The sequence below is a fragment of the Pseudorca crassidens genome, chromosome 4 (assembly GCF_039906515.1).
Source record: "Pseudorca crassidens isolate mPseCra1 chromosome 4, mPseCra1.hap1, whole genome shotgun sequence".
In the NCBI taxonomy this organism is placed as follows: domain Eukaryota; kingdom Metazoa; phylum Chordata; class Mammalia; order Artiodactyla; family Delphinidae; genus Pseudorca; species Pseudorca crassidens.
In genome coordinates this window covers 106,877,057-106,900,556 of record NC_090299.1, presented here as the reverse complement: position 1 = coordinate 106,900,556, position 23,500 = coordinate 106,877,057, and the positions used below count along the sequence as shown (strand labels likewise).

General features: G+C 39.5%; 2 protein-coding genes across 2 annotated transcripts; both read right to left on the bottom strand.

Annotated features, from left to right (window-relative positions):
* Window positions 1-178: 178 nt before the first annotated feature.
* LOC137223802 (growth-regulated alpha protein-like) lies at window positions 179-1,874 on the bottom strand. The gene is made up of 4 exons (XM_067736260.1): window positions 1,617-1,874; window positions 1,399-1,522; window positions 1,213-1,296; window positions 179-475 (listed from the first exon to the last, which is right to left on the bottom strand). Exons 1-4 carry the CDS (start codon window positions 1,705-1,707, stop codon window positions 460-462), a joined length of 315 nt encoding a protein of 104 aa, XP_067592361.1. The 5' UTR covers window positions 1,708-1,874; the 3' UTR covers window positions 179-459.
* Window positions 1,875-10,570: 8,696 nt separating this feature from the next.
* LOC137223801 (growth-regulated alpha protein-like) lies at window positions 10,571-12,471 on the bottom strand. Its single transcript, XM_067736259.1, has 4 exons — window positions 12,232-12,471; window positions 12,014-12,137; window positions 11,828-11,911; window positions 10,571-11,249 (listed from the first exon to the last, which is right to left on the bottom strand). The coding sequence occupies exons 1-4, from the start codon at window positions 12,320-12,322 to the stop codon at window positions 11,234-11,236; spliced, it is 315 nt and encodes a 104-aa protein (XP_067592360.1). The 5' UTR covers window positions 12,323-12,471; the 3' UTR covers window positions 10,571-11,233.
* Window positions 12,472-23,500: the final 11,029 nt, after the last annotated feature.

The following is a 23,500-nucleotide window of genomic DNA, read 5'->3' as shown; positions in this document are numbered from 1 at the left end:
GTACACATTCATTCCCCTACCTTAACAGTGATCTATTTATTTGGATCCCCCGCTACTGTCTCCAGCTTTTATCACCATGGATGGTACAGTGTGGTATCCGGCCAAAAATAAACCACAATAGTTTTATGAATGAAAAACATTTAAAACACATCACCTTCAAATAAATAATAGTCAGCACTGAATTAACTTTGATTTAATGTAAAAATGACCTTTTAAAATAACAGTACAGAGAATTGCCAAACACATTCATACCTTTTAGATAGAACAGTAATATACAGGCTTTGAAAAATAGATAAATAAATAAATACATATGTAAATAAATAGAAGAACTCTCATAAGAAACAGGCAAAAACATTAGACGCAGTCCAGGTGGCCCCAGGAGCTATTTGTTTTTCTTCTTTCACTTTGATTCCACTAAGGCTGCAGTAGTAGCCAGTAAGCTCTCTCCAGCTCTCTAGATCAGTTGGCACTGTCCCTGTGATGAGAAAATGGGTAGTTAGTAGGACCCAAAACGTTGACCTCACAGCCCTGCACCAAGTGGTTGCTACCTAAACCACTGCTGCCCTGTGTGGCAGAAAATGCCAGGCTCTTAGATGCTGTTTAATTAGGAATAAGGAGCCTGTGGTCACAATCTTATTATTATCTTCAAAACGCCACAACATAATGCCACATTGGGCTGAAAAAAGTACATGCATGACATCACTTAAGCCTCATAGCAAACTCCATGAAGTAGCTATTATTATTTTCCCCATGTTATTGAGACTTAAAGAGATTAAGTACTTTCCCCGAGGTTATAGGAATATAAAGGGTGGAATCTAGATTCGCATTGGGGAGGAAGGGGTTGGTCTCACTACAAATTCCCTGCTCTTCACCCTCAGAGGGCGCATTGTCCAAAACCAAGGGTTCTATTTTCAGGGCTGAAGGCCATGAGAGACTGAGGTAAACAATACCTGTTCCTTAACAGGTAGGAAGCTTTTTCGCATCGTTGGCTAAATCTACTTCATCTTTTAGGAACATACATTTACCCAGACTCATGACAGGCGGATGAGGATGGAAGGCACTAGAAATATCCTTCTGACCTTAACAGCAAATTTAATGGTGAAATTATAATGACTTTCAGTCCTGCAGCTAAACCGTGGGTTTCTCTGATAGAAAAAAAAGGAGGCAGATGACTGACTCTAGTCACACGTGTGAATAAAACCCATAACTCACTTGTTTAGCATCTTGTTGATGATTTTTTTAACCATGGGAGCTTCAGGGTTGAGACAAACTTCCTGACCAGCCTTGAGAGTGGCTCTGCAGAGAGAAGGGAGAATCCACGTGAGGTCGGGCTGGGGGTCGGGGTGGGGTCGTCGGGAAGGCGGGGGTGACAAGCACAGCAACAGCGGCGGCACTTACACGACTTCCGTTTGGCCGCAGTGGGGTCCCGGGGGCGTCACCTTCACGCTCTGGATGTTCTTGAAGTGAATCCCCTGCACGGTCTGCAGGCACCGGCAGCGCAGTTCGGTGACCACAGGCGCCCCTGCGGGGAGGACAGACTCGGTTAGGGGGCTGTCCCGGGATGGGCCCCCACCCGCCCCCGTCCCGCCCTGGGGGTGCCGGGCGCCGGGTCGCACCTGCTGCGTGCCGGCCGGCGGCCACCAGGACCAGAAGCAGTAGCGCGGCGCGGAGGAGCCGGGCGGCGGCGGGGTTCGCGGCGCGGGCCATGGGGTTCAGCTCGGAGGGTCGCTGCCTGCGGCGGGAAGGCGGGCTGGAGGGCTGGCGGAGCGGATTCTGTGGCTCCCCGAGCCGGGCGAAGCCCTTTTATGCCGATCGGACAGGGGCTGGCAGCCCAGGGCCAGGGAAATTCCCCGACGCACTGGCGTTCCCGGGTCCGGAAGGAGGGTGCGGCCCCGCGGGCCTCCCGCGTAATCCGCGCCCTCGAGGAGGACGTGGGGTGTCGTCTCTGCGCCGAAATCCCTGCAGGGGGAGTGAGTCGTCTTGCAGGTGGTGGTGTCACATCTTAGAGGAGAACAGGCATCATGAGGGAAGGTAGTTAAGACTGAGGGGATTAAGGCGACGGAGGAGGGAAGCTGAGAGAACTGGTTTTTCTTTTTTTTTTTTAAGTTATTTCTGAGATATACATTTCAAAGTCAGAACTGATTTTTCATGTGTTACGCATACGTATCTTGGGGCTTGATGATTTTATTTACGTCTGCATAAATACACTCTGTTAAAACACGTCATCTCAAATTATTCATAAGAATGTTCCCTTATTTCCTGGTATTTACACACAAATCAATCAAACTTGGTGTCATATCATCCCGCAGTGGTGAGGGGATGACCAGGATCAAAAGTTTAATTCAGTGTTTAAATTAGAACAAAGTGTCACAATGCTACAAAGCTGCTTTCCCCTGTGAAATTTTGGAACTTCCAGAGCTCGAGTAAATCCATGAATACCACCTTTTTTTGTGTAGAGGGTGTTAATTAATCCATGAAATAAGGAGCGGGTGGTCATTTGGAGCTGTTGCAGGGAGGGAAAGCTGCGTGGGGCTCACAGGTACACAGTTTCTAGTTTTATCCAAGAACAAAATAGGTCATAGGAATCAGGAGGGGATGCCTAGTGTGAGTCGCACCCTTTGCTCATCTAAGCACAAAAAACATGTGTTCCTGTGAAGTATCTAAGAGCTAGATCGTGAATTTAATACCATTTACTTGTTTTACGATCACAAATCTCATTTCATTTCCATGTTATATGGACTTTTCTGCTTCCAGCGATTTGATTTCCCTCTAGAGAAGTAATTGCTGTCATATTTTATTTTTTTCTAATTTCTAATAAGACATTTCAACCTGTTAACTGGAGAGTTTATTATTGTGTAGTTTATTTTTCACCCTTAGTTTTAATGCCCTTAAAGACATTTCAACCTGTTAACTGGAGAGTTTATTATTGTGTAGTTTATTTTTCACCCTTAGTTTTAATGCCCTTAGTTGGATTATACTCAGGTAGGTTTCATATGTGAGAGGTGTGGGGATACCCAGTGGGAAGCAAGAGCAGGGAGGGGATGCTCCAGGGGTGGGTAGAGGCACAGAGCAGAACTCTGCTCCAGACTGCCTGGTGCATGACATTTAAACTGCCTGTGCCTCAGTTTCTCATCTGTAAAATGGAGATTAAGGGTAGTATCTACTTCAGCGGGTTGTTATGAATAAATGTGTTAGCATTTGAACACACCAGTACATATTAAATGCTATAAATAATTTTTAAATAAATAAAATAGAAATTGCTTTTTCTGTATTACTAAGCTGAAACTAACCTAGGGATAAAATCTTTGTACAAAGAGAAAAGAATTATTGAAAAAAACAAAACAAAACAAAAACTCCTCCAATATAAAAGGTTGTTTTTTTCTTTTTGTTTTTCTTAAGAGAAAACTTAGAATGAATTTTTTTGTATCATCTAGTTTAATTGCTGGGTAATTTCATAATTCTAGTTTTAGTCATTTCAACTACAAAATGTGAATAAAAGTAAAGATGTCCCATCTTGATTATTAGAAAAGAATATGAACAAGTAGATTATAAATAAAGATTTGTCTTTACATTTATTTTTTGTCAGTAATCATCTGTACAGTCCTGAGAAAAAGGACAGGAAATTAAAAAAATTTTTTTTAAAGAGTAGGGAATGAAAGATGATCTAAAGTTTATAAAATATGAGTAACTCAACAATAATTGAGAATCTGTTTAGATATTATTGTTATTTTTTATTTTCTGAGATTCTAATTGGAATACAGTTGACGCTTGAACAACATGGGCTTGAACTGCACAAGTCCACTTATATGCAGATGTTTTTCAATAAATATATTGGAAACATTTTTGGAGATTTGTGACAATTTGAAAAAAACTTGCAGGCTAACCGCATAGCCTAGAAATGTCAAAAAAATTAAGAAAAAGTTTGGTATGTCAAGAAAGTATAGAATATATGTACATGTTAGTCTATTCCTACATAGGCATAAGGTGAGTGATATTTAATATAAAGTTAATGTGTTAGTTTTCTTCCTGTTTTATAACTTTGCTTTCATTACATTACCTTCATTGCATTACCATACAGTATGTCTTTCTCTTTCTTAATTGGGGAAACTATGTATAAGGCTATCATCACAGGTAAATTTTTTTTAATTTAACAATATTTCTAATACTATGTTATGAATATGACTGTAATACTGTAGGCCATAAGATTGTTATAATGGTTCATTCATTAGTGTATAGGCTAGGCAACTGTGAAGCAATTGTAACAATTACACTAGGCTACCACAAAGCAATCACATTGCTTCTTCATTATTAGTGAATTAATTATTATATCTGAAGTAAATATGAATTTCTTTTTTACATTATCTTTCATTTTTGATGAATCATGTTAGTAATACGTATAACATCTATAGTGTTTTGTATTAAATAAGGCAATATTGATGGAGGTACTGACAGATGATTCATCTTATAAACATGACTTAAACTTACAGTATCAATAAATACAGTACAATAATGTAAATGTATTTTCTCTTCATTACGATTTTCCTAGTAATATTTTCTTTACGGTAGCTTACTTTATTTTAAGATACAGTATATAATACATATACAAAATATGTGTTAATTGACTGTTACACACTTTCCGCACTTTCACTGCCAAGGGCGCGGGTTTGATCTCTGCTTGGGGAATTAAGATCCCACAAACAGCAGGCTGTGGCCAAAACAAAACAAAACAAAATTTAAAAATTAAAAAATAAAAAGCAATAGTGTTCTGAAACCTACTAAAATAATCCAGTTCTTTCTTGTTTTAACAAGCATCTTCCCTAACTACTTGTTTTATAAGCTGAATGGCAGATGTATATGCCCAAACTTTCAACTAATACAATCACCAATTTAAAAAATATAGAGCCAACCCTAAAATAAAAACACAGGTTGCTAAATTTTATTTTGAGCTACCGTATTTACCGCATCTTGCAGATTTGATTGGCAGTATATAATCTGCCTTTAAAATCCAGAGTTGCTGCTGTATCCCGAGATGGTGGAGCAGCAGGAATGGGCAGTACCGTCCTGCTCTCCCCACGCTGGCCTTGGGAAGTTGTGCCTACAACTGCTAACGCTATTTTGTCACAATTACTACTTTGAGTAGAATGAGTCTGGCTCCGAGGGGAGAAGAGGGAAGATGTTGGAGCAGTAAATCCCTGGATCCATCCCTTCTTCACTCCAGAGCGTTTCACCCAATGTCAATGTCATCCACCTGGTCCAGTCTCTAGTGCATTTGTCACTTCTGCCTGCCTTGAGCCCCTTCCCACTGCTCCTGGTTACAAAACCTTGGCTTTCCTGTGGGAAACATCTTTTCTTCCTCCCAATCTGGGTAGCTCAGGTAGGGTGACCCTGCTCCAAAGCTCCAGAAGTGAGCTGATGACTGAAAGTAGTATTGGTCAGTCCTTCCAGTTTGGGTCCAGCCCCCAGCCACTCTATAGGTGCAGGGGTGGGTGAGTGACCTAAGCCTAGTCAAGTCGGAAAAATCACTGGGGGATTTCCCTGGTGACACAGTGGTTAAGAATCTGCCTGCCAATGCAGGGGACACGGGTTCGAACCCTGGTCTGGAAAGATCCCACATGCCACAGAGCAACTAAGCCCGTGCGCCACAACTACTGAGCCTGTGCTCTAGAGCCCGCGAGCCACAACTACTGAGCCCATGTGCTGCAACTACTGAAGCCCCCACACCTAGAGCCCATGCTCCGCAACAAAGAGAAGCCAACGCAATGAGAAGCCCGCGCACCACAACGAAGAGTAGCCCCTGCTCGCCGCAACTAGAGAAAGCCCGTGCGCAGCAATGAAAACTCAACGCAGCCATAAATAAATAAATAAATTAGAAAAATCCCTGGGGTCCTTTTTGTCAAGAAATTGCTTTTAAAAAAAAAAAAGCGCTTGCTTCCTGTTGGGTTATATCTAGTAGAACAGAAGCTTAGAGCTTTGCCAGTGGTTGAGAACAGGTTGCCTAAAATGAAGCCAGCATAGAGAAAAGCAACCTAATCTGGAGTGAGATTGTTACTGAAGAGAATTTTTGAACTGCAACACCAAGCTTTATCGCATCTACTCATCAGTCTTTTAGTTTCATAGGTCAAATGCTTCTCCTCTTCATTAAGCTAATTTGAGTTAGGTTTTTGTTACTGACTCCACTTATGCTAGTTATCTTACTTATCTTACACCTAGGAGGGTGTTTCAACTCACATTTAATGTCTTTCTTTCTCCATTTGTTTCAGCATTTTCAACGATGATTTTCTCAGCATTTATAAGGTGGGAATGAAGTTTGGTGCTGGGAATATAAAGAGGAATAGGAGACTCTGCCACCCTCTAACTCTCAATGCAATAAGGGAAATGAATGTACAAATAGAATTTTTTTTTTTTTTTGGCCCCACAGCTTAGTTCCCTGGGAGAGGGATTGAATTCGTGCCCCCTGCAGTGGAAGTGCAGAGTCCTAACCACTGGACCACCAGGGAAGTCCCAACAGATAGAAAATTTTTAGGAAAGCTTGATAAATACCATGGCAAACCATTCCCAAGGTATCAGGAGTGAGGAGGGACACCCAGTGCAACTCTTATATAGAGTGGCTTTATGAGAGACATCAGACAAGTTTTCCTAAAAGAAGTGCTCATTCACATTAGTCTTAAGGATAAGGAATTTTCCAGGTAAAGGGGGAACACTGAGGGGTGGAAAACATTCCAGGACAGGGCCAAATGGGCAAAGGCATGGCTATTAAAAAGAGCATGGGAATACTGGGAGAGCAAGTGGCTCATGCAGATGGAGCTCACTCTGCGAGCAAGGAGAGGGGAGAGACTGAGGCAGGAGCAGGTGGGAGGGCTCAGACACTGGAGGCCACGTGCCCATAGGATTCTGCTTGTCCATCAAGACCCAGTTTGGTGTTGCCTCCATCGGGAAGTCTCTACATGCACCTCATAGCCCTCTTCCATAGCCCTCTTGCACGGACTACACCATGACCTTTATCAGCTCTCTACCACGGGGAGGGGGAAAGGCTAGGGTAACCTAAAGCTTCACAGAGTGTGTGGAAAATGAGGGGTGGTAGATACTGGAAAAGATTAATAAGCAGAAACCTCAGTTAAATAGAGTTGAGAGACCAGAAGGGGGAGCTCTCACACCCTGGGACAAGAGCAGAGCCCAAGAGGAAGAAAAAAGACTCCTTTCCTGGCAAGGACATGATCAATGACAATCCGTGGACTCTGTTTACCATAGCCCCCCAACTTCCTTCTCCTATCTATAAAAGTGTTCCTTTTTTTTTTTTTTTTTTTGCCGTACGCGGGCCTCTCACTGTTGCGGCCTCTCCCGTTGCGGAGCACAGGCTCCGGACGCGCAGGCTCAGCGGCCATGGCCCACGGGCCCAGCCGCTCCGCGGCATGTGGGATCCTCCTGGACCGGGACACGAATCGTGTCACCTGCATCGGCAGGTGGACTCTCAACCACTGCGCCACCAGGGAAGCCCAAAAGTGTTCTTCTTTTGCCACGTGGGGACTTGCACGCAGCTTGCCGTGGTTACAGATCCCCAATTTGCAGTTCTCTGCTAATCTCAAGTAAACCCATCTTAGCTGAAGAAATATCTGACAGTCTATTTGTTTGACGTCAAAAATATTAAATCAAAAGACATTTATGAAGCACACACAATATACAAGAGACTGTGGTCAGTTTTGCAAAAGACATGTAGTGGGTAAAGCTGAAACATGAACTTCTTCATGCATACTTTCTTCTGCAATAGAGCTAGTCTTACCTTCTGTTCCTATAGTAAAGACAGCCTGGTGGTTTCAAAGTCTATGATTATTTAAATTCATTTCAACTAACTCTGAATACCAACTAATATATTAGATTTGGGCGTTATTCCAAGGCTTCTAAAGAATCAATTTCAATATAAGCTTTGTATTTCCATTTTCTTAAGATTGCTTTTTAAACTTTTAGAGAAGTAATTAAATTACATTACATATAGTATAAGCCAAAGAAAGACAGAAATGCCAAAATTACCAAAGAATACGTCAAGAAATAGATATAGGAAATGAGGAAATGTCTCTGTGGAAATGTTTTTTATCACACTTGGCTGTGATGGGCATGAAACAGCATGATGACCCTGCTTTGATGCTTCCTGTATTGTGGAAGCAAAATTTAGGAAGTTGAGAAATTAGTTATAAACCACAGCACGCACATCAAGTACAGTGATATGTTACATATTTCAGCTAGGAAAGTTACAGTCTTCAAAAATCTTGATGATCGGAGAATATCTTCTGTAACCTTTCAGAATTTAAAAATCTGTTGATACATTCTTTATGGCTCATATATGCTCCCTTTTAGAAAATGTTATCTGTGTGTTGGAAAAACAAATGTGATTTATGCAATTGTTAGGTGAAGCATTCCTATGTGTTTTCTTCAGGCCAATTTGGTTGGTCATGTTGTTTAACTCTTCTATACTGTTACTGATTCTTTACTGCTTTGTCTATTAAGTATTGACAGAGGTTTGTTAGAATTTTTAACTATGACTGTGGTTTCATCTATTGCTTCTTTTAGTGTTTCTCTGTTTTGCTTTATATATTTTGATAATATGATATTAAGTTCATAAGATTTTAGAATTATTTTTGTCCCTTGTAAAATTGCCACCTTTTTATTTTATATTTTTGGCCATGCCACAAGGCATGTGGGATCTTACTTCCCCAACCAGGGATCAAACCTGTGTCCCCTGCTTTGGAAGCATGCAGTCTTAACCACTGGACCACCAGAGAAGTCCCACCATCTTTTTATTTTAAATCAGCCTTCTTTGTCTCTGACTACCTCTTTCCTTAAGTCTTAACGTATTAATTTGGTCTTAAGTATTCATTCATTAAGTATGTATTCATGCCAAGTTTCTTTCAGTTGGTTTTTACATGATATAATACTTTCAATTATTTTCATTTCAAGCAATCTGGGTCTTGATATTTAAAGTATGCCTCTTTTAAGCAACATAGATTTTTTTGTCTTAATTACACAGCCTGGTAATTTTTGACTTTTAATTGGAGTGTTTATTCCATTTAAATTTACTATAATTCTTAATATAGTTGGATTTAAGTCTACTATCTTGCTCTTCTAGTTGTCCTATCTTTTTAAAAATAAACTTTCAATTTGGAATAATTTTAGATTTACAAAATATTTGTATGGATAGTACAAGGAGTTCCTGTGGACCTTTTGCCCAGTATTTCCTAATGTTGATATCTTACATGATTATAGTACACTTGTCAAAACTAAGAAATTAACATTGGTACATTACTGTTGACTAAACTCCAGTCTTCCTTCAAATCTCGTCAATTTCCATTAGCGTCTTTTTCCTCTTCCTGGATCCAGTCCAGCACACCACGTTGCATTTAGTCCTCATGTCTCTTTTTTCTCCTCTGACCTGTGGCAGATTCTCAGTCTTGTCTTGTCTTTCATGACTTTGACGGTTTTGAAGAATACTCGTTATTTTGTAGAATGTTCCTCCATTTGGATTTTTAGGATGACTTTTTTCACGATTATACTGGGGTTGTGGGTTTGGGGTGAGAATATCATGGAGATGAAGTGCCCTTGTCATCAAATCATATGGGGGAGGGGTAACATGATATTCACATGACATAAGCGGTCATAATAACCTTGAGCTCTTGGTTAAGGTCTGTCTGCCAGATTCTCCACTGAAAGGATATTGTTTTTCCCTTTTCCTTATCTCTTTTTTGGAGGTAAGTCACAAAGTCCAGCCCAAACTCACGTGGGGAGGGGAATTAAACCCCACCTTCAAGAGGCTTTACTTATATTATTAGGCATTCTTCTGAAAGGAAGCCATCTCTCCCTGTGCCATCTGTTGTTTTGTTCCTTTATTCCTTAATTTTTGTCTACTTTTGTATTATTCAGGTATTTTCTTTTATCCCATTTTATCCCCTTTTCAGAGTTTTAATCCAAAATTTTGCATTCCCTTTTAATGGTTGCCCTAAAAAATTACTATATGCTTGCCACAGTATAATTTTCCTTAATACTTTCTCTAACAGTTGAAGAGATGTATCATATTCTAAATCCATTTATCTCCCTACCTATCATTTGTTATTTTTGTCATGTATTTTACTGTACAGTATGTATTTATCTCCATTGGTCATTATTATTGTTCAATAGCACAAACTGTTTGAGTTCTTAGGAAGAATCCATTTTTCTATCCTTTGCTCCCAGCTTCATTAAAAGGAAAAGAATTGCATAATTGTTTGAAAAACCACTACCATAACCATTTAATAGGAGCTCTTGTTGAAATATTGATAAAAATTCAACAGTTTATGAAGAAGTAGTTTTGAATAACAAATTGGTCAGTGTGAAAAACAGCAATATTTTATATAAAACTAGGATTCTCAAGGTGGTTGGGGAGGGTAGAGTGCCAAGTACTCTTTCCTGAGTAACAGAAAAGTAAGGGAAGTAACAGCCAGAAGCAGGCATAAAGTTAGGTAGAACCTAAGTCTAACTGTATAATACCTTGGGGGCACCTAGGAGGAACCAAAGATCAAGATGAATAAAACAAAACCTAAGCATGTTATTTTTTTTTGCAAAACCTTTATTTTCGTGGCATTTAAAAAAATTTAACAATAGTTTTAACTTCTCTGTTCCAAAACAAAGAGAAACACTATATAATGAACATTAAACAAGGCATTATGCCCTACAAGAAAGACATAAAATGTCCAAGGGAAGCTTCAACATAAAAATGTTGACCACATAAAGAGATCATTTCAATAAATAATAACTGACATTTGTTTTAAACAAGTACAAACATAGATGTGCACACACTTTCCCTGATTCTCATAGTGATCTCACTGTCCAATTGCGTGGATCCCCTCTTGCACCCACCCCCTCCACCTCTATCACAGTGCCTGGCACTTTATGGTCTCCCAATAAATATCAGTTTAATGAGACATTTAGAACCCGTCATCCTCATATTAAATAACAATCAGGACTGAGTTAAGTTTGATTAAACACATTGAAATCTTTAAATACTAACATGTAAAATATTAAAATGAGCTATAAAAATAAATAAATACATGTATAAATAAATAGAACTCATAATAAAAAATAGTCCAGCACATCAAGTCCCTTCTTGGTGTCCCCAGAAGCCAGCTGTTCTCTTCTTCATTTTCAGTTCCTACAAGAGCAGAGACCACTCTTCAGGAAATGCCCTATGAGCTTCTTACTTCTCTCTAGGTCAGTTGGTGCTGCCCCTGTGATGAGAAAAGGGTTAGTGTTCAGATGCTGAAGAAAGCTGCTTTTCTCTTTCAGGCCCTTGAGGCTCGAGGGACTTCTGCATGTAGACCCTGGCCCAGCTCTGCACTCAGAAAAGGTTCCTGCTCAAAGGGGTTAAAGACCTTTCACAGGTATCCTAGACTTGACCTCAGGGAGGTCTCACTGAAAAGTCCCTGCTCTTCACTAGTAAGCTTCGGAGGCCCATGTTGCCCAAAACCAGAGGTTCCACATTCAGGTAGAAACCATTGAGGAATGGAGGTAAACAATGTTTGTTCCTTAATGGGTCCGAAGCATTTTACCATCCCTGGCTAAATCTACTTTATCTTTTAGGAACATACCCACACTCATTTGAATAGGGATGGAGAGGGGGATAAGGACAGAGAGCCCTGGAAATACCCTTCTGACACAGAGCACATCAAATTTAATGGGGAAATAATAATGATTTTCAGTCCTGCAACTAAACCATACGTTTCTCTAATAATATTTTCAGGAGGTAGATGCCAGTATTTGTGACCAATGGCTCTAGTTGCAAGTGGGAATAAAATCCATAACTCACTTGTTTAGCATCTTGTTGATGATTTTTTTAACCATGGGAGCTTCAGGGTTGAGGCAAACTTCCTGACCAGCCTTGAGAGTGGCTCTGCAGAGAGAAGGGAGAATCCACGTGAGGTCGGGCTGGGGGTCGGGCTGGGGTCGTCGGGAAGGCGGGGGTGACAAGCACAGCAACAGCGGCGGCACTTACACGACTTCCGTTTGGCCGCAGTGGGGTCCCGGGGGCGTCATCTTCACGCTCTGGATGTTCTTGAGGTGAATCCCCTGCACGGTCTGCAGGCACTGGCAGCGCAGTTCGGTGACCACAGGCGCCCCTGCGGGGAGGACAGACTCGGTCAGGGGGCTGTCCCGGGATGGGCCCCCACCCGCCCCCGTCCCGCCCTGGGGATGCCGGGCGCCGGGTCGCACCTGCTGCGTGCCGGCCGGCGGCCACCAGGACCAGGAGCAGTAGCGCGGCGCGGAGGAGCCGGGCGGCGGCGGGGGTCGCGGCGCGGGCCATGGGGTTCAGCTCGGAGGGTCGCTGCCTGCGGCGGGAAGGCGGGCTGGAGGGCTGGCGGAGCGGATTCTGTGGCTCCCCGAGCCGGGCGAAGCCCTTTTATGCCGATCGGACAGGGGCTGGCAGCCCAGGGCCAGAGAAATTCCCCGACGCACGTGGAGTTCCCGGGTCCGGAAGGAGGGCGCGGCCCCGCGGGCCTCCCGCGTAATCCGTGCCCTCGGGGAGGGGGTGGGGTGTCGTCTCTGCGCCGAAATCCCCGCAGGGGGAGTGAGTCGCCAGCACCTCTGGGGTACCGCCTGCGAGGGCGGCCGTGGGCTCCTGGCCACCCCTGGTCGTGGGCGGTGAGTGTCAGACTGGTTAGACCAATATAGGAACTGCAGCACAACTTTAGGGCGAGAGTTAACTTCTTTTTTTTTCTAAATTTATTTGTTTATGGCTGTGTTGGGTCTTGGTTGCTGTGCACGGGCTTTCCCTAGTTGCGGCCAGCGGGGGCTACTCTTTGTTGCGGTGCGTGGGTTTCTCATTGCGGTGGCTTCTCTTGTTGAGGAGCATGGGCTCTAGGTGCGCGGGCTTCAGTAGTTGTGGCATGTGGACTCAGTAGTTGTGGCTCACGGGCTGTAGAGCGCAGGCTCAGTAGTTGTGGCGCACGGGCTTAGTTGCTCCGCGGCATGTGGGATCTTCCCGGACCAGGGCTCGAACCTGTGACCCCTGCATCCGCAGGCAGATTCTTAACCACTGTGCCACCAGGGAAGTCCAAGAGTTAACTTCTTCTAAAGACACTTCTGTTTTGGAGAGTGGAAGAGTTGACGCTGGAATGGCAGCCTTATTTTGTCTCTCTTCTTCCTCTTTAAGTTGGGTTTTGTAGATTTTATTTATCCCTGGAATAAACACACTCTTTAAAATTACATCTGTCATCTCAGTTTGTGTGTAAGAATGTTTGTCGAATTCTCGGAGTTTTAGGGTCTCAAATAAATCACACTTCATGCCATTGTTTTTACCAGGTTGGGCCTGGGGGTAGGCCATTGAACAGGTTAATTCACTGTTTATTTTAAGATACAGTGTTGTAATCTCTTATCTGCCCTCTCTTTGAATTTCTGGAATTTAGTCATTACAGGAGCGCCACTTTTTGTTCTAAAGGAGGCTGTGTTTTCACTCATGACAGTTACTCGGGTGTTGAAAGGGACTCAGGAGGTCCATTCCCCTTTTCTAGGCTTGTCCGTGGACAGAAAAGATCATAAACATCAGAAAGCTAGTACCTAGTGGTTCCTGACTTTACTATTGATGCAAGCAGCAAACAGATATGGTTTTCGACATACATAAGCACTAGCTTACTAGTATATTTCACTCCAGGTTGCCTGAATTTGCCTGTTTCCTGGGATTGATTCTCTCTTGAGTATCAGCTATCAATGTACTTACATTTCAGATTCTATGTAACTGAGGCCTTCTCACTTTCACCATCAGTTCCAATATCCCTTTTGGATTAAACAGCAGATGGTTTAAGTTGATCCTCCTGGATCAATGAGGACCTCGGGGATGTGTGTGACATTCTGTGGTTGCTGTGAGAAGGATTGGGGAGCTGAGGGAGTGGGTCTGCCTCAGGAAGAGCTGAGAGTTTGTCAGGCAGTCAGGGCTGAAGTCTCAGCTGTACACTTACTTGCCACATGGCCATGGGACCACGGGGAATTATTTAATCTCTCTCTGCTCTCGCTTTCCCTCTGTTTAAGAGAGCTAATGATAGTGCCTGCCTCACAGAGTTGTTATGAGTATTAAATGTGTTAACGTTTGTAGAAGAGTAGCACATACTAAATGCTGTATAAATATTTATTAAATAAACAAAATAGAAGTGTTTTACAACCTTAATGTTATAGACTAGATGTTTGGTTCCTCCAAAATTCATATGCTGAAGCACTATATTTCATTGTGATGGTACAAGAAGTTGGGGCCTTTGGGAGGTAATTCAGTTTATATGAGGCCATCAGGGTGGGGGAAGGTCAGAGTAAATAAAAGGTTCAGGATAAGACAGAAAATGAGGAGATAGTTGATATTCAATTCAGTAGACCTTTATTAACCACCTACTGTCTATAAGGTGCTAGGACAGGATTTATAAGAGATGCAGAATTGGATAGACTCCAAACTCTTAACTTGGCATTCATTAATATCTATCCAATATACTCCCCTCTGCATGTTAGGTAACTTCAGTTGTTGTTATATTTATAGTAAAGATTTGAATGATTTGAGCAATTTGCAACAATTTAAAATGATTTCAAGTTACACTAAGTACCCTTCAAAAATATTGGCTTTGGGCAATTTTTTAAAGATTTTAAAAAATTGCTTCAAATTAGGTTTTCATCTTTATTTTCTTAAAATTGTTTCCTAAATGTTTATGGAAGTAGTCCTGATTAAATAAATGCTACCATGTTCAGATAACGTAACATGAAGAAACAGTGCTATGACAACTTTAGAAAAGGGAACTCAGCACAGAGAAAAGGGAAACTTCTCCACGGAAATACATAGTTTATGTTATAAGATGTTTTTGGAGAATAAAATCATGATGACTATGGTTTTATGGAAGCAAAATTTAGGAAGTCAATAGATGAGTGTATAAATCACAAATAAAAGTATCACACACGTGGTGTCACAATATGGGTTTTAGCCAGAAGAATTATGAATAAAGAATCAAAAACTTGATTTTTAAATGTTGTCAATAGTATATTTTCCAATGATTTTTTTTACTGCATTCCACATATTTTTTTCATCAGAAATACTTTTATTTTTGATTTTAGTCTTCTTGATTCTGTCCATTTGTACATGCATTGTTTTCAAAGAGGCACACAGAACATATGTCACAAGTAACTGAAGCCTTATAAAAAAAAAATAAGCAAAATAAAAGCTCTGTGTGAGGGGATGGCAATGGTATTAGCATTTATTTGGTACTTGCAGAAGCCCAGGAAAGAAGACAATACATGGCCAGGGCAGGAAATAGCCACACTTATTACTTGAGGCTGGAATGGATAAATAGAAAATCAGGAATAGAACTTATTCTCTGTTTTTCCTGTACCATGTGATCTCTTGTTACAGCTTTTCTCATGGTATCTGCTTCATTTTTATCCATTCTGCGTTCCACCAGCTTATAGCCAACCTAAACATTTTTACTTCTTTCAAAGTCCTGAAAACAGTTCTCATATGATCATTATGAAAACCAAGTAAGTTCACATTTGCAAAATGTGCTTGAAAGTAAATTCTATATAAAATATTGTTAAATAAAGGAAAATAATAAAATAACAAAAATTAAGATAGCTTTTAAAAGCAAAAGGAAAATAAGTCATGCATGAATTTGTACTTCCATAGTTGAGGTTAAGTGATCAGTTTTATTGATTGCTTAAATTTAGCAAATGCGATCAGGCTGGGGTAATTATTTCTCAATATCAACAAAGTAAAAGGAGAAAAAGGGGAAGATACAGAGATTTTGAGGATGAAGGGAGGTGAGTTTAGATGTCATCACAGTAAAATAGGAGGACAGAGCAGGCTGAGTGATCAGGGCTAACAACAGAGCTGGGTGTTTGAGGGAAATTGTGAGGATTTGGAACAACAGTTTCTGAAAGTGCAAAGGTAGTTGATCTTTTAATTTTTTTCCATTTTTGACCACTATTTTATGTTTTTTTTTTCCTTAACATCTTTATTGGAGCATAATTGCTTTACAATGGTGTGTTACTTTCTGCTTTATAACAAAGTGAATCAGCTATACATATACATATGTTCCCATATCTCCTCCCTCTTGCATCTCCCTCCCACCATCCCTATCCCACCCCTCTAGGTGGTCACAAAGCACCCAGCTGATCTCGCTGTGCTATGCGGCTGCTTCCCACTAGCTACCTATTTTACATTTGATAGTGTATATATGTCCATGCCACTATCTCACTTCGTCCCAGTTTACCCCTCCCTCTCCCCGTGTCCTCAAGCCCATTTTCTACCTCTGTGACTTTATTCCTGTCCTGCCCCTAGGTTCTTCAGAACCTTTTTTTTTTTTTTTTTTTTTGGCTCCATATATATCTGTTAGCATAGGTATTTGTTTTTCTCTTTCTCACTTACTTCACTCTGTAGGACAGACTCCATGTCCATCCACCTCAGTACAAATAACTCAATTTCGTTTCTTTTTATGACTGAGTAATATTCCATTGTATATATGTGCCACATCTTCTTTATCCTTTCATCTGTTGATGGACACGTAGGTTGATTCCATGTCCTGGCTATTGTAAACAGAGTTGCAAAGAACATTGTGGTACATGACACTTTTTGAATTATGGTTTTCTCAGGGTATATGCCCAGGAGTGGGATTGCTGGGTAATATGGTCGTTTTATTTTTAGTTTTTTAAGGAACCTCCATACTGTTCTCCATAGTGGCTGTATCAATTTACATCCCCACCAACAGTGCAAGAGGATTCCCTTTTCTCCACACCCTCTCCAGCATTTATTGTTTGTAGACTTTTTGATGATGGCCATTCTGACTGGTGTGAGGTGACACCTCATTGCAGTTTTGATTTGCGTTTCTGTAATGATTAGTGATGTTGAGCATCATTTCATGGGTTTGTTGGCAATCTGTATATCTTCTTTGGAGAAATGTCTATTTAGGTCTTCTGCCCATTTTTGGATTGAGTTGTTTGTTTTTTTGATATTGAGCTGCATGAGCTGCTTGTAAATTTTGGAGATTAATCCTTTGTCAGTTGCTTCATTTGAAAATATTTTGTCCCATTCTGAGAGTTGTCTTTTCATCTTGTTTATGTTTTCCTTTGCTGTGCAAAAGCTTTTAAGTTTCATTAGGTCCCATTTGTTTATTTTTGTTTTCATTTCCATTTCTGTAAGAGGTGGGTCAAAAAGGATCTTGCTGTGACTTATGTCATAGAGTGTTCTGACTGTGTTTTCCTCTAAGAGTTTTATATAGTGTCTGGCCTTCAACTTAGGTCTTTAATCAACTTTGAGTTTATTTTTGTGTATGGTGTGAGGGAGTGTTCTAATTTCCTTCTTTTACATGTAGCTGTCCAGTTTTCCCAGCACCACTTATTGAAGAGGCTGTCTTTTCTCCACTGTATATTCTTGCCTCCTTTATCAAAGATAAGGTGACCATATATGTGTGGGTTTATCTCTGGGTTCTCTATCCTGTTTCATTGATCTATATTTGTTTTTGTGCCAGTACCATACTGTCTTGATTACTGTAGCTTTGTAGTATAGCCTGAAGTCAGGGAGCCTGATTCCTTCAGCTCCGTTTTTCTTTCTTAAGATTGCTTTGGCTTTTCGGGATCTTTTGTGTTTCCATACAAATTGTGAAATATTTTGTTCTAGTTCTGTGAAAAATGCCATTGGTAGTTTGATAGGGATTGCATTGAATCTATAGATTGCTTTGGATAGTAGAGTCCTTTTCACAATGTTGATTCTTCCAATCCAAGAACATGGTATATCTCTCCATCTGTTTATATCATCTTTAATTTCTTTCATCACTGTCTTATAGTTTTCTGCATACAGGTTTTGTGTCTCCTTAAGTAGGTTTATTCCTAGGTATTTTTTTCTTTTTGTTGCAGTGGTAAATGGGACTGTTTCCTTAATTTCTCATTCAGATTTTTCATCATTAGTGTATGGGAATGCAAGAGATTTCTGTGCATTACTTTTGTATCCTGCTACTTTATCAGATTCATTGATTAGATCTAGTAGTTTTCTGGTAGCATCTTTAGGATTCTCTATGTATAGTATCATGTCATCTGCAAACAGTGACAACTTTACTTCTTCTTTTCCAATTTGGATTCCTTTTGTTTCTTTTTCTTCTCTAATTGCTGTGGCTAAAACTTCCAAAACTATGTTGAGTAATAGTGGTGAGAGTAGACAACCTTGTCTTGTTCCTGATCTTAGAGGAAATGTTTTCAGTTTTTCACCATTGAGAACCATGTTGGCTGTGGGTTTGTCCTATATGGCCTTTATTATGTTGAGGTAAGTTCCCTCTATGCCTACTTTCTGGAGAGTTTTTATCATAAATGGGTGTTGAATTTTTTTGAAAGCGTTTTCTGCATCTATTGAGATGATCATATGGTTTTCTCCTTCAATTTGTTAATATAGTGTATCACCTTGACTGATTTGCATATATTGAAGAATCCTTGCATTCCTGTGATAAACCCCACTTGATCATGGTATATGATCCTTTTTAATGTGCTGTTCTATTATTTTTGCTAGTATTTGGTTGAGGATTTTTGCATCTATGTTCATCAATGATATTGGCCTGTAGTTTTCTTTCTTTGTGACACCTTTGTCTGGTTTTGGTATCAGGGTGATGGTGGCCTCCTAGAATGAGTTTGGGAGTGTTCCTCCCTCTGCTATATTTTGGAAGAGTTTGAGAAGTATAGGTGTTAGCTCTTCTCTAAATGTTTGATAGAATTCGCCTGTGAAGCCATCGGGTCCTGGGCTTTTGTTTGTTGGAAGATTTTTAATCACAGTCTCAATTTCAGTGCTTGTGATTGGTTCATATTTTCTATGTCTTCCTGGTTCAGTCTCAGAAGGTTGTGCTTTTCTAAGAATTTGTCCATCTCTTCCATTTTGTCCATTTTATTGCCATATACTTGTTTGTAGTAATCTCTCATGATCCTTTGTATTTCTGCAGTGTCAATTGTTACTTCTCCTTTTTCATTTCTAATTCTATTGATATGAGTCTTCTCCTTTTTTTTCTTGAAGAATCTGGCTAATGGTTTATCGATTTTCTTTATCTTCTCAAAGAACCAGGCTTTAGTTTTATTGATCTTTGCTATCATTTCCTTCATTTCTTTTTCATTTTTTTCTGATCTGATCTTTATGATTTCTTTCCTTCTGCTAACTTTGGGATCTTTTGTTCTTTCTCTAGTTCCTTTAGGTGTAAGGTTAGGTTGTTTATTTGAGATGTTTCTTGTTTCTTGAGGTAGGATTGTATTGCTATAAACTTCCCTCTTAGAACTGCTTTTGCTGCATCCCATAGGTTTTGGGTCATCGTGTTTTCATTGTCATTCGTTTCTAGGTATTTTTTTATTTCCTCTTTGATTTCTTCAGTGATCTCTTGGTTATTTAGAACTGTATTGTTTAGCTTCCATGTGTTTGTATTTTTTACAGATTTTTTCCTGTAATTGATACCTAGTCTCATAGCATTGTGGTCAGAAAAGACACTTGATATGATTTCAATTTTCCTAACTTTACCAAGGCTTGATTTGTGACCCAAGATATGGTCTATCTTGGAAAATGTTCCATGAGCACTCGAAAAGAAAGTGTATTCTGTTGTTTTTGGATGGAATGTCCTATAAATATCAATTAAGTTCATCTTGTTTAACGTGTCATTTAAAGCTTGTGTTTCCTTATTTATTTTCCTTTGGGATGATGTGTGCATTGGTGAAAGTGGGGTGTTAACGTCCCCTACTATGATTGTGTTACTGTCGATTTCCCCTTTTATGGCTGTTAGCATTTGCCTTATGTATTGAGATGCTCCTATGTTGGGTGCATAAATATTTACAATTTTTATATCTTCTTCTTGGATTGATCTGTACTCTCCAAGTACCTTGAAAGGCACTAATAAGGACATAGACCCTATCATGGACTGTCAAAGCTTGGCTCTGTCATGAGACACTAGAGCAATGCTTTTAGACTACAAGTTGTGATGCATTAGTAGATCATAAAATCAATTTTGTGGGTTATAACTATTATTTTATTATATAACAGAATCGAATACAATAGGATAGAATAAAAAAAGGAAAATACTATAATACATCACATATAATTAGTTATCTTGTGAAAAAAATTTTCTTATATACATGAGTAACTGTGTGAAATTAAGCCCTTGATGCACAAAATGTAGAAAACGAATTTCCATGGGCCAAAATATTCTTTCAGTGATTTTGTTTCATTGATCAAAGTTGTGACTATAAGTTCCTGGTTTGTAGACATTACCTGCTGAGAATTTCCAGTCAGAAAAAAACCTTGAAGTAATGCCATTTCAATTTCATCACTCCTTTAAACTTTGCACAACAGGTAACCACAGTGAATTACCGTACAACCTGTGCTTTTCCTGACAGGAATGCCTGCTTGTAATGTTCTTGCAGATAAGGGTGACAGCTTCACAATGTTCTCAGCAAAGTTAATCTAAAAGGTTAACATGGAGCAAAATTTGTTTTGGTTCTTTGACCTGTTGGGTCATATTTGCTAATTATTATATCCAACTAAGGAAATTGTTTGTGGCTGGCATAAAAAGGGAAATAAAGAAAAAAGTAAAACCATAAGATCTTACCACCTGCACTCCACTTTCTAATGTGTTAATTTTTCAAAAAAAAATTGAAGTACTTGTATTTCAGTTTCAACATTCTTTTTTTTCACCAAAACATCTCTGCTAAATGTCTGATTTGACTCACTATACTATGATAGCACAAAGAATAGCAATAATAATTATTATTATTAATAATAATCACTAACATTTAGTAAAAACATACCATTTTATATGTTATAAAAAACAGGGCTGAGACTGTATGTGTGTGTGTATAAAATCTCCTTATAGTAACTGAGGAAATAGATATTCAAAACATACCCATTTCAAAGATTAGAAAAACAAGGCGCATGTGCCATCAGTGCTAAGAAATATGGACCTTAAGCTGGAGAAAAAAAGAGAAACCTTAAATGCTTATACATAGGTGACTGACATCATTCTATTTTAGCAGGATAATTCTTCTGGCATTGAAGGTGAAATATGAGGGCGAAATTCAAAAAGGGAGCAAAACTCTTTGAGAAATGACTATCTACTCTCTGTCCAATGTATCTCTGCCCCACCCTTCTGTATTCTACTTGTTTAGAACAATAAACTCTTCTCTAAATGTGCAATGATCATTCTGGTTTTAATGTTTTTGTACCCATTTTTCCTTCTTTTTTCAGTTTAGGTCTTCCCTTGACCATTAGTAAATTCTCTTTTTTATTTTTCAAGATCAAGCTCATCTATTGGTACCTCTAGAAAGCAATTACTTACATGTTATTTCCCTTTGAAAATAGCATGATATGGTAGAAAAATCAAGGGGTTGGGAATCAGCCAGGTTTTCTCTGCCTCTTAACCTTGAGCAAGTTCCTTAAGGTTTTTGAGATTGTTTCAGTTGTAAAATGGGAATATTACCTGCCTTGAAGAGTTACTGGGAGGATTAGAAATGATCCTTGACATTTAGTAGGGACCTATGAGATGGTACCATTTAGAATTATGTTTTTTCCACAGTCCCCCAGACATCCTTTTCTACATCTTCTTATGGTACTTCATTTAATCTGTATAAACATTTGCTACATTAGATTGGAATTATCTTAGTTTGTGAGCAAGGGCAGAGACTCATTTTTGAATCCCAATAAATAACACAATTTCTGGCCCAAAGCAAGATGCCCTTCATAGAATATTTGTTGACATGAATGATGTGGGGCTATCCTGGGGGTAATGATAGAGAGAATATATATCTGAAAGTTATACAGGGAGAACTATGGGAGTTGATGATTGCAACACTCATTATCCAATCAGCAGTAAGTAGTCTGATGCTCAGAATGAAAATCAAACTGATGAGACACAGTACTGAGGTGGAGTGCCTATATTTAGTAATTGTTGATTGGATGTCAAATATGAATTTCATGTTGGTTATAAATGTAATTATATATTTTATATCACTTTAAATATTTTTTCATTTTGTTCTGGAATGCAGTTAGGTTATTTGGAATCAATTTGACTTTCGAGGCTTGATTTTAAACTTTCTTAGTGTGTGTTCAAAATACCCTTTAGGGGAATTCTCTGGCAGTCCAGTGGTTAGGACTGTGCTTTCACTGCAGTGGGCCTGGGTTCAATCCCTGGCAGAGGAGCTAAGACCCCGCAACCAATGCGGTTGAGCCAAAAACAAACAAACAAAAAACAAAAAACAAAAATTCCCTTTAGGCAAGGATTAATTTGACCCCACTACTGACGCAATACCCTCCTGAGAATTCTACCTTTTAGCTTGAAGTGTGCTTTGAACCAGGACAATTTTCAATCCCATAACAGATTGATGATACTCTTTATTTTTGTAGTAGAATTTGGTTAAATCCAATATAATTATACATTAGCTGGTCATTAAACAAATTGAAAAATCTTTAAATTGCAAAGAAATTTATATTTCTTAAATTGCAAAGAAATTTAAATTTATAAACATATAGTAATATATTTATCTAGGGTATAATCTTTTTGTCATAGTCTTTTTTTCTCTATCTTGCATAAATATCCATTATAAAAATAGATAAAAATAGGCAGAGCTTTATGAAAGAGGCAGTCAGCTCTGTTGTATGCCTTCTAATAGTTACAGTTAAAAGAAAAGCAAAGTCAGTGGCTATATTTTAAATCCTGAGCTTTCAACCTGCCCTTATAAAAGTTCAATCTCTACTGTCCTCCAGATCACTTTTTTGAGTCTTCCAACGTTGGGTGGTGAGTCTGAATTTGCTCCATACACTTGAGTGTGCAGGAAATTTTAAATTTCTCTGTTTTCTTTAAAACAGATTAAAGTTTGCTCCTCTTTCACCAAAAAGAAAATTATTCAATCTCAGTCATTATTGTGGTTCCCCGATCACACCCCTTGGTACTGCAAAGGTCCCAAGCGATTTATGCAGAGTGAAACATTCAGGAATGTCCCTCTGGACTTTGGCTTAAGCTTGTCTTCCTTAAAAGGATAAACATTGGCACGGTCATCTGAAATGCAGCACTGTGCAGATTTTCCTATTCTGTAGCACAGAAGTCATTTCTATTGTTGGTAATACCAGTGCTTACGAGTCTTCTAAGTACAGAATGCAGGCTTTCTTCCATAGTCATGTTACTTCCCTGGAAGGAGAGAGCTGAGGAAAAAACCAAAATTGTTCATCTTGGCAGTATGTATAACTCTGTGACAGCCCCCTTTCCCTTCCTACTTTTCCATCTCTGTGGTATCCAGCAGGGAACTAGGTGAAGATAAAGGGATGATCATGAGTTCAAAAAAAAAGGGGAGACCAAGAGAGCCGTGCGAAAAAGGGAATGAAAGAATGAAAGATCCTTGAGAGAGGGAAAAGAGAAGTAAGTCCAAGGGATATGAAGTTCTTTGGTCAACCTTGAGGCTTTGGCCAAATGGTGGTCCAAGATTCAGGAATCTTTGGAACAGAAAGTAAAATTAA